The sequence below is a fragment of the Podarcis raffonei genome, chromosome 11 (genome assembly GCF_027172205.1).
Source record: "Podarcis raffonei isolate rPodRaf1 chromosome 11, rPodRaf1.pri, whole genome shotgun sequence".
Classification (NCBI taxonomy): Eukaryota; Metazoa; Chordata; class Lepidosauria; order Squamata; family Lacertidae; genus Podarcis; species Podarcis raffonei.
Window position 1 is genome coordinate 29,089,752 of NC_070612.1, and position 12,011 is coordinate 29,101,762.

General features: G+C 40.8%; 1 protein-coding gene across 1 annotated transcript in view; it reads right to left on the reverse strand.

Annotated features, from left to right (window-relative positions):
* Window positions 1-1,263: 1,263 nt before the first annotated feature.
* The window catches only part of SV2C (synaptic vesicle glycoprotein 2C), a 93,667-nt gene continuing 82,919 nt past the window's right edge, over window positions 1,264-12,011 (reverse strand). The window contains exon 13 of the mRNA XM_053407674.1: window positions 1,264-1,740. Coding sequence (XP_053263649.1) covers window positions 1,641-1,740 — 100 coding nt within the window. The 3' untranslated portion in view covers window positions 1,264-1,640. The remainder of the gene's footprint in view (window positions 1,741-12,011) is intronic.

Sequence of the window (12,011 nt, forward strand, 5' to 3'; positions counted from 1 at the left end):
TGCGGGAGGCAGTGGAAGACAGGAGTGCCTGGCGTGCTCTGGTCCGTGGGGTCACGAAGAGTCAGAAACGACTAAACAACAACCTATTTTAAAATTTGCACTCTAAGATCACCAGCTGTCCTCAGGAATGGTGGAAGACACAGTTCCATCACCAGAGGTGAAGATTCAGTCGCCAGCCTGGTCAGCTTCTGCATATGGAATGAGTGGTGGGCACTATCTTCTTATTCACACCAGGCAGCAAAATGTCTAGGACTGGCCCTGGGCATAAAAGTTAACATCTGAATCTTGGCAGCCTAGCCCATCCTTACTCTGCCTTGGTGTTGTGCTTAGGTTCCTGATTATAGTTCTACCATCTTGGTGCCTGGTTTGGGTCTGGTTTTGATTTTGTCTGATTGCATATCATCTGCTCTAAGGTTCTTGTCCCAATCATGATTCTGTTTGGTTGTTGTTTGCCTCTTATGAGCTCTGAATCACTAACCTGATGGCCGTGATCGAAGTCCTGCAGAGATCATTAGTCAGATTTTTATTTCTTTATTTCCTTCCTCCCTTCTACCATCTGTTCTGAGGATCATAATTCTGTTTAGCTGCCCCTCCTGAGCACTGATCCTTAACATCAGAATCAAAATCCTGCAGAGATTATTGGTCAGAGTCTTTCTTCCTTTCTTCCCTGTCTAAGGTTGGCTTTGGAGGTGATTCCTGACAGTCAAAATTATAATTTCATTTTATTCCCTGAGCCCTCAAGAATAAGCCAAAACCCTCATTTAAAATCACAGCCAGCAGTGTTATAAATGATTTTTTTAGTAGCTTCTCTCAGTTGGGGAGATCAAGGTGCAGATTTTTGATGGTTCGCTCTTCAGTGTTGCCATTTATTTCCTTTATGCACCTTCAATAGAACAGCTGAAAAAAGTACAATGAAGTGGACAAGAGCATTAAAAAGGGGCACATTTTCCCTCCTATGACTCACCCTAACATTTTGCTCAGAAATAATTCACAATACTCTGTAGCTATTGCAGAGGTATAGAAATCTGCTTGTATCACACGCAGATATCTGATACAAAGATCTACTTGATTTACACTGCAGTAGCCAACACCATATATTGATTATAGGATTCGCTTATGTCTGAACCCTAAACTGTGCTGATTCTAAGCTATGGTTTATCAAAATAAGCTTTGATTTCTGATTTTTGTTAGCTGTGGTTTAGTGTTACATCCAAACCTGGACAAATCATAGATAGCTTTTGATCTTTTCACAGCCACTACAAGCCCACTTAGACTTGTTCACAAAATTACAAACCAATATATTATTGACAGGTTTCCAGGCATTGTATGATTCAAAAGCTGCTGTATATTGTGCCTTGTCTTCCACGCTACCTATGAACAAAGGAATACTAGTGTGACCCAACATCGCATAACTTTAGGGAAATAAATTTACAAAAAAGAGAGTAGGGACAAAATTACATACATTTCATATAACTTTTTTTCTAGGTTTGTATTCCCACAATAGCCTTCACTCAGTTGCTTGCTCATATTATATTAGGCCTATCTCTAGCCAATAGATCCATTTGTATAATTCCTCTTTGATTAAACTGTCCCACCTTCTCCAAAACCAACAAAAGATTCCCTGACACCTTCTGTGCCCTTCAGCATATCAATAAAGGTTGCAGTCCTATGCATGCTGCAGGATTGCACCACATGATTCCTTCTGGGCAGCAGAAGTCCATATCGTTGCATCCAACTCTCCTGAGAAACAGATCAAAGAAACAATATTACAGAGTCACAAGAGTAGCTCTATAGTTAAGGTGTCTGGCTTTTCTAACCTTATAACATGCAGTCTGAAAATTCTGCTCATTATAAAGATGCTTATATAGTCACTCATGCATATCTATCTATCATCTATCTATCATCTATCTATCTATCTATCTATCTATCTATCTATCATCTATCTATCTATCTATCTATCTATCTATCTATCTATCTATCTATCATCTATCTATCTATCTATCTATCTATCTATCATCTATCTATCTATCTATCTATCTATCTATCATCTATCTATCTATCTATCATCTATCTATCTATCTATCTATCTATCTATCTATCTATCTATCTATCATCTATCTATATCTATCTATCTATCTATCTATCTATCTATCTATCTATCTATCATCTATCTATCTATCTATCTATCTATCTATCTATCTATCTATCATCTCTATCATCTATCTATATGAATTATTTCACTGTAAGCAACTTTTCCTTGATCTTTCAACCCCAATCCTTCACCTCTGCATCTTGGGAAAAATACTGAAACTGGGCTCACTGGTTTGTCAATCTTTTGAAATATATACTTTTGAATTCTATGGGTGGAATTCAAAGTAGCACCTAGTAGGGAAATGAGGGTCATTTAGCGGGTTTGGAGGTGCAGGGGAGGATGGGGAGGAGCAGAATTCATTCCATACATGTCACAACTAAGCTGAATCCCACCCTTAGCTTTTTTATTCTGACAACCATGTTGTAGAACAGGGGTGTGTGTTTGTCATTTTCAGGCCGGGGGACACCTTCTGGGCAGCTTTCCAGGGCCTGTATGCCAGTAGTGACTGGCCACTTCCTCCACATAGTACCCTGAGCTTCAGTCTTGCTCCCAAAGTATGTTTACCAGAATAGGACAGGGCTGAAAGATCAAGGGGAAGTGTGGGTGCAAGTAGCCTAAGCTGCAAGCAAATGCACATAGGATGCAAGGCTGTTTAGTCATTACAAGACACAGACAGTGAAGCACCTTAAAGAGTCTCTGTGCTTTTGGATACATACATGAATTTTGATTATCTTAATACTTCTCTATGCCTCCCCTTTTTAAGTACTAAAATTTAGACAGATTGGAGGAAGAATTTGCTAGCTAACAGCAACATGTCAGTAATATTTTACTTTTTAATAACTGTAATATATACTGCATTAGTTTCTCCTAAATAGCAATTGTCCCTTTAAGAAAGAAGTTAAAATCTAGCTTTGGAAGCTAAGATCACTTAAGGAAGTTCACAGAAGGAAAGTTGTTGCTCCCCACCCCTGGCAGACATCTGCACCACCTAAAAAGCTGTTTTGGAAGGTTATCATTTTGTTTGCTTATATTGTGAACTGCCCGTGATTTCCAGATGAAGGGCAGTATACAAATTTAATAAGAAACAAACAAAATATCCTTAGTGGTAGAAATTTGTTTGGGAAATTTAATCTACAGAAATTCTTTCCTGTTGCCATGCATGATAGCTTGTTGAAATAATAGTTTGACATCACACAGACTGCCTTCATGCAACAATTGGCAGACAATGCGTGGCAATGCGTAATAGTGGTCATCACAAACATTACTCTTTTAAGTGATTGTCTTCCCTTCAGCCTTGGCGGTTATTTCCTACAAAACCATCAGGTATGCCTTCTTTCCAGCTCCACCTGGTGATCAGACTGCAGACTGCACTCTGGAGCGGCTTATTTCAAAATCAGGAATTACACGAAAGAAACTGCAGTTATAAAATCACCAGTGGCTTGCGCTTCCACAAAGTGGGAGCATTCCCACTCATCTCCCAAATAACTTTGCACAGCCACGCCCCCTCCCAGGCCCCACATTCTCAAGCTCTGTCTGGTGGAGGCATACACCCAAGGGGGTTACTGCTGTTGTTAAAAGGAAGAACCACAAGGCAGTTTGTTGCTTTTGCTGCAGAAGACCACCCCAACTACCTTTCTGGAAGTTACTGCTAGCCTGCATGGGGGAATGACCTACTTTCACAAGTGCCAAACTAGATTGCTTCCAAATCATTAAAGAAAACAAGAGGGATGTAGAATGGACTTTGCCAGGGGCAACTAGTTATTTCCTGTACATGCAGATCAGAAAGATATGGGGAAATAGTGACTAAACATTTCCAGGGGTTAAGCAACATTATCAGGATCTACTGCTGCTGAGAGTCAGGAATAAAGAACTCCTCAGCACCTGTGCTCTTAAAGCAGTTTAAGCCAGAGAGCTGTCCAATCAGTAAACCTGGTTTAAAGATCTCGCAAGATCTCAGGAAGCAGCCTCAGAACCTCCATCCGTGTGCAACTATCTTTTTAAGCAGGTACACTAAATTAGTTTCTATAAGACAACACTGGAGGCTATTCTGCCATGTACTAAATCCTGCACTGCAGGTTTACAGAAAATGGAAGTGGCTAGAAGAATTTATTTTTGTTTTAATTTAGACCATTTGTCTATGAAAAAAAAGATACAGAAAGAAGTATACAACCACACATACATCTTTCTCTCCCTGGTTTCCAAAATAAAAAGTGAGGGGAAACATTTTTGCACGTGCAGTAAGTACGTCTAAGTACCGGTGCAGATATATGTCACTATTTTCCCATTTGAATGATGGTACTTCAGTGACCCATGCACCTGGAGAAACAACATCAGATGCACAGTTAAGTCTCCTGATTTTGAAACGAAGGGATTGCCGTGGTAGTGTGGTTGCTGCTGAAAACAACCTCTGAGGCTGAAGTTCCTTGTGGCTGCAGTGATAATGATGATGATGATGAATTGGATTTCTTATCTGCCCTTCACTATAAAAGTCCTGCGGGGGCAGCGCGTTCCATTTCCTAGTTTGAGGTGAAACAGGAAGTGCCACCCCATACTGCCACTGCTGCTCCATCACACCTGCTGAAGCATCCCTGACTTGGGTCGCGCTGCATCAGAGATAGCAGGAAATCTAATGCACTGGGTGAGATTTGGTGTCAATTTGGGTGAGATTTGGTGTCAGTGCTGGTGCTGTTTCTCTGCCTGTGGCAAAGGCAGGGGGCAGGGGGGAAAGCTGAGGAAGCTGCTTCACCATGCCTAATGGGAGGGTCGGCTCTCAGGTCCCAGTATGGATTCCAACAGTATAAAAATGCAATATTAAAGTCAGTTAAACCACCTGCAATCAGAACAGTAGGGTGAGTTTCAGGATAGGAACAGCTTTTGGTGTCATTGGCCCAGTCCTGTGGAACACCCTGCCAATAGAGATTCTGCAGGCGCCTTCTATGCCAACTTTTGAATGCCCGCTGAAAACTTTTCTTTTCCACCAGGCCTAACCAGGCAGTTGTCTACATCCTTCCACAATGGTTAACTTATGTCTGTTTTAAACCTTTAAAGTGTTTTTTTTTATTGTAAGGTTTTACGTTCTGCTGCTGTAAACAGCTTTTATATAGGTTTTTTTTTTAAAAAATGACACAGCAGAATACAACTTTATAAATATAGATAAACAAATAAATAACTTTGACACTTGTTCAGTAGCTTTTCAACAGTAGAATGCATACCCTTCCTAGATTGCTGGCTATCCTATTAACAGGAAAAATGAAAAGTGATTATGCAGCCCTGCATAATAGATAACTATTGGAGCCTGGCACTTCACAAGCCTGGAGTTTCTTGAGCAATTGTTTGCCCACACAGTTAATTAAAATTGAAAACTGCATTTGAATTAGTAACTTTTGGATCCTTTTGTAGATGAATGATGTGGCCTCTGCAAGTAAAATAAACAATGTTTGCTAAGAGGCTTTTCACAGGGGTCGTTTAGCATGCTAAAAATTATAGAAAGTGATTGCGCTGATAAATAAATACATATGTAAAACAGTGACATCTGAAGTGTGCTCTGTTTATTCCAAGGGCAGCTTGAAGCAATTTACATTTTAGTATGTAATCCCTATGGTATAAATAAAAGGCACACCATAAACTTCCCACATTGTCTAGTTATGTCTCTTGTGGGGCATTTTGCAGATGGATATATGAAAGAGATATGGGTTAAATGAATTTCAAAATAGTAGGGAGATATGCAGTCGAGGGAATAATTTCAAGATGGAAAGAACATCATTTCGACACCCTTCTATGGCTGAGCAGCCTGGGCCAGAACCCAGGTATATTTTGGACCACAGGATTCACAGCTCACATTGTCAGACCCTCCTGGAGATCAGAACCAGAAATATTAGTAGGGAAGATGGTCCAAGCTTGATGCCTAAAAAGGGCCACCCACAGAACTCACTTGGTTGATCTTCTTCCACCTCATCTCCATCTTCATCCAAGTTTGATTTTTATTCACTGGGAGTGAGATTTAGGAATGCCAGCATCCGCTATGCTTCTTGCAAAAAACCTCAGAGTGATCTACTATCAACTGCTCCATGGGAAGGATTCCAGAAGAGAGAGAGAGAGGCAGGGAAGATCACCTCAGAGCAGTAAAGTGATTTGTGTATGGGAGGTTAATTACTTTCAAAATGGCCGCAGTCCTGTAAAGTGTTCCAATGAAGCTTTGTGTCCTCAATCAGGCATTTAAAATGTACTTTTGTAAACGTGTAAATGTCCAAACAAAATGATATTTATTATCTTCTTTTTTTTGCAACAATGAAAAAGCAAACATTTAATTAGTAACACACCCAGTAGAATCTCATTTCAGAGAAAGCTTCTTTATTTGAATATAATGGAGCTCCTTTTTTCGATCTGATGTACGTTAAATATCTTTGCTTTTATTACATGACTAATAGATATCTGGCAGATAATAAATGTATACACACTTCCACATTTTATAGATTTACACTGTACATCATCATCCTACACAAAACATGCCCTTTCACAAGTATACAAACAGCTTTCCCCAGGGGACTTTATAAAAACACACTTGGCTTAACATTTTTTTGGCAGTAGGCAATCTGACACAGAGGAGCATACCAGAAAGATGAGTTCACAATTGTACCAGCTGCATTTGGAATGAAAAATCCAGAAATCTGAAAGTGAGGTTTGATTAATGTACAGCATGTAAGCACACACACGCACACATATATATACACAAGTCATAAAACCAGAAATACAGGGAGGCGATCTTGCAAAGCAGAATTCTAAGGTGGAAGGAACTAAGGTGGAAGGAAGCTCCAATTCCACAGTACTTTGACCAGTGCTTATTCCTGTTTTTAGACGTACACACACAAATTAGTGGAGTGCTGCAGTGTGCTGTAGCAGTTGGACTAGGACCTGGGAGACAAGGGTTCAGATCCTCACTCATCCATGAAGTTCCCTGGGTGACCTTGGGTCAGTCAGCCTCCTCAGAGTAGCCTACTTCAGAGAGTTCTTGTGAGGATAAAACAGGGAATGGGAGAACCATGTATACAACCTTTGCTATGTGCCTGGTGCTGTTCTGACAGAGACTTGCCTCCACCTATCCCTGTAGACAATTTAGAGTTATCAGTACCGTACAGGAAAGTAGCCTTGTAATTAACCCTAGAAAAGTATTTCAAAGCACCCATTTAACACTCCAGTGTTTATCTATAATCATGGCTTTGAAATAGCTTGATGTAGGGTGTACAAATTTAATAATCAACCTACTGCCTCCCCTAATTTCAAGCATTTGCTGATGTTGTAAAACTTGAGCTGCTAGTAAAGTTATATATAGGAATATGTACATATTAGCATGGCTTTTCCTTTTGGGGAGTGCAAATCTTTATGCACACAACAGCCAGTGGCAATGTTTTGCTTTCATGCCTAGTTAGTTCCCGCACTTGCAGTGAAATCACTGGCCTTTTGTCCAAGGAAATAATACAGGCTCCATGGAAAATGTGAGAGGCATATCTGTTCACCACAGAGCAACTGACATCTTCCGACATGGAAAGAGGTAATGAAGACACGGAGTTAATACCATCATGGCTAGAACTGGTACTTGCAAGTCATGTGAACACAGTGCCGACATGAGCATTGGCACTTACAGCCATGGAATCTTGGCAGAATATGAATCAGTGAGGATCTGATCCTGTTATGGCACTACTAAAACTTGAGGCATCCAGGAACCCATTCCTCTAGTGGGATAACACTTAGTTGCAGGCACTGCTCAATTCTAGCTTGTGGTCCAATGCTAAAGCCATACACGAACAAGACCCAGAAGTGTCAGACATCACCTTAAAGCTACACTTTTAACATTTATTGGTTCCTTGGGTAGACCTTTGGCTAGACCTGATATATGACCTAAATGCCTACAAGTCCATGGGAAGTAAATTTGCCAGGGCTGTGTGTCACTAGCTGCTTCTTTATTTGGCACTACTTTTGGGTGAGACAAAGCCTGCTAGTGCTGTTTCTTTAATGTGTTAATATGGGATAAAATTTGGAAGAGGGGGAGAGTATGCATCCAAGCCAATGTAGGTTTTACATGGGCATGGGTATCAAATTTAAAACAAAGCACCCCTCAGATTGGTTCTTCATTGCAGGTGTATTCTGCAACTTGTCCTTGACACAGTAATAGTGGATTTGTTCTGCAGTTCAATGCTTTCCCAACACCACCACATGACTGCTGTCCAGAGGGACTATGGGGCAACAAAAGTGGGACGAAAATAAACCAGAACATTTGTGCCATAATGTTGACTGCAGTGGGCTTGGGGGGAAAAATGGGTTGCAAACTTTAAAAGCATTTTAAAAACATTTTGTAGCACTGAAATTGGAGGTCTGAACCTGTTGTGAAATATCCGTTGCTGCGGTTAAAACCTTCCTCTTGTGTAAAAGCAGCATGTTTGCATTTGATAATCATATTCTATACCCACTGCATGAATGAGCCAGGGAGCTTCCTCTAAACTTCTTGTGCCACGTTAGCAGCTTTCCAGTTAGCAGGTGACTTTTTTGTCTCTGAGCCAATTCACATAACCGCCAGCTGCTTGAACAGCAGCACTCTGAACTACGATTTCTGCTAATGACCATGTTGCAAAAGCATAAATAGGAGGCCTGCCAGGCAACTGAGGAACATGGGTATCAGAACTTACTGGTCTGGACGTAAGGGTTCCAGTCCATAATTTGGGAAGGCCTGCTCTGGGTGCAAGTATCACAGAAAACACCTATCAATCAAAGTCTCTGCTTTCAAAGAACCAGTTTTTTGAACTATTTGCTATGGCATCAGCCCTGAAGTTGTTCAGGACACAGCAAGATGCAACAAAACTCAGCTCTGGAGCGTAACCAATCACACAACCTTGGTTCAAAGTGCTAAGTCCTTGGAAAATCATGTTCTACCCTTCATATTGCATAGAGAATGCAGAAACTCCCCTCACCCACCAATCAGAATCACCCCCTACATGCATTATGCAAAAGGGTAGATTCTTCATTTGAACTTTAGTCCATAGGGCCTTGTTTATTCATGTGGGAGGGAAGAAGAAAAAACTGCTGCTGACTCCCTTACTTCAGCAGTTAAGCACACCCACTCAGTCCTCGGTACACAGACAGCCTAAAGTCACTTGCATAAGGGAAAGGACGTGTGCAATGAATGTCAGAGTTTGAAATAATAAACTCGCCTTAACCCCTGTTCTGTCTGGTTGTGTTTCCATTAAGCAACAGTAGGACTGCCAACATGCAACACTGATATACTAGACGGGGTTTTAGGAAAGGTAACAGTTAACTGAAAGGCAACTTGGCAATGGCTCTGTTCCTGTCTGGTCAAAGACCACTGAGAAAAGCACTAATAAGCAATTTCTAGCTGTAAGAACATTACCAGAACAGCGTCAGCTACCTGGGAAGAAACAACTTAAATAAAGGACATAAGAGACAGATATTTTCCCATATACTACACAGAAGCTACTTTTTGAGCTATACAAAACATTAATTAGAATGCACATGTTGCATCAAATAAGGGGGGGGGGAATATAACATTCTAAAGTCATATGTTTTTCTTGGCTGGAACACAACTGATACTTTTTAATGGCCTGTTTCTTCATTGTTTACCAAAATGTATGGAGAATGATGTGTTCATGTGAAAATATACTTCTTATCTATGAGGAGCTTACTTTTTTGCAGCTAAAACAATAATGGCAAAATGCCACTAATGTCTTTGTTGCACCACCAGTGTTTCAATGGCAAATTTGCATTCCAAGACTGCAAAAATTAAATGGTAATATGGATCAAACAATACCAAGAACTAGCCAGCCAGAGTAAAAGCACTTGTAAGTTTCATTGATTCAAACATGTGGCTAACTGAAATCAATGGGACTTACAAGAGCTTATCTTTGGCCAGTTCATGCCCCTGATATATACACTGCCAAGGCAGGTGTTAGTCTATAAAATTATTTCGCTTGTCAAAGTCAAACATATGCACACAAACTTGAATGCATGTATGTACACATATAAAAAATATATAAAATCAACATACGTACCTATACATCACATGTTCTTTACAATATACAATGTTTTATTATATGGGGGCTGTGACTAAGTAATAGGAGGCTAGACAGGAGAGAAAAATAAGTTCATGACAAAGAAGACTATTTCTCTCTTTTAAAAAGGTACCGTAGGAACACAGGAAGCTCCTTCCTATCAGATCAATCCATTCGCCCACCTATCTTAGCACTGCCTGCTGTGACTGACATAGCTCTCCAAGGTCTCAGGCAGAGGAGTATCTCCAATCACCTACTCCTGGAGATGCCAGGGATTGAACTGAGTTGTAGGTACCACAACAGGTAAAGGCTAGAAAAACTGTGTTGATTTTGGCAGAACACAGAAGCAGGAGCTCAGGCTGGGACACCTCAGGCGCAGGGCTAAATGTGGCCCTCCAAATGCCTATTTGGCCCTCAAGACTCTCCCCTGGCTTTTGCTTGGCTGGAGGATTAAGAGATGTGGATGGGTGGAGGTGTGTTGAAACACCAAACCTTTGCATGGCTTGAACGTACCCTATTGCACATACAAAGGCAAGAGGCACAGGGATTGTCCTGCCCACTTCCACCTGCCCCTGCCCACCACTGGCATGCAACCCTCCCCAGAAGTGATTCACGAGGGAGCTGTGGTTCTCAGTCTGGTGTAGCCTCTGAATTGGTCTAATATAGAGGGAGCTATACCAGAGTGAGTCTCGCGATGGATCTTGTTGGGATGGGGTGAAGGTGAAGGGGGAAGCACCAAATCTTGATTAAAATGCAATTAATGGGCAACCATACTAATGCAAAGAGTTAGCTCAGCAAAAAACCACAAATGCTGTGCCAGGGATTTTTAGGAAAGGGACAGGAAAAAGCAAGATCAGACTATTGTAAGCAATTCTGGACACCCCAGTTCAGAAAAATTTCAGAGAGGGCTGAAAAACATACAAAGAAAAACTAAAACAAGGAGTGGATGAGATCTACTTCCTTAAGAAGGAAGTATTTCATTGCACAATTTACAACCAACCTAATGAATTTAGCACCAAAGGGAGCTGTGATGGCTACTAATGTGTTTAAAAATGAATTAGATTGATAAATGTTGTAGGATCCAAGAGCAATTTACGACACATCAAAAATCCACATGTCAGCTTGTATGAATTTTGACTTTCCTCCCATTTGAATGACAGATCCTCCTCCATAGCACAACACAGAATGCTTTTGAAACTCAGTATGCCTTATACTTCATGCAAAGCTCTCATGATTGGTTCCTTGGATCCCAGTCCTGGTGAATATATTTGTGGCTCCTACATGTTGCAGAACCTAGTCTCAAAAGTTGAGACATCTGACTAATATAAGTACAGAGATTGGTATCACCGATGACCAAATTGGTGTACTAGGTTTAGTAATGTGTCACCCATTAACTAAATTAGTTGTGTTCATACTGTGTGCAAGAAAACAGAAATCACAGAACAGGGAGAAACGTTCAAGGAGAGCTGCTAGTAAATATATAGCTGCGTTTCCTGCTGTGTTTCCTGCCTGATAGGAGCAGATGTTATTAATATGAAGCAAGGGCCTGTGCTTTGATAGTGGGGAAAGAGAAAAAGAATATGAGTGATTTGTTTGCTCCTAGACTGAAATGATTCTCTTTCACTCTACCTACACACACATTTCACTTACAGCAGCTTCTTTGAAAAGTTGCATTCTTTGTATTCTTATTCCGGTGACTCCTTTCTTCATGCCAAGACCTCTTTCAAAAAAAACATTACAAAGCAAAAGGACATGTGTGCACGTGCAGGGTTTATGTATGCACTAATTTGGGAGAGAGCACATGGTTTTGTTTGGACGCGGGTGGCGCTGTTGGTAAAACCTCAGCGCCTAGGACTTGCCGA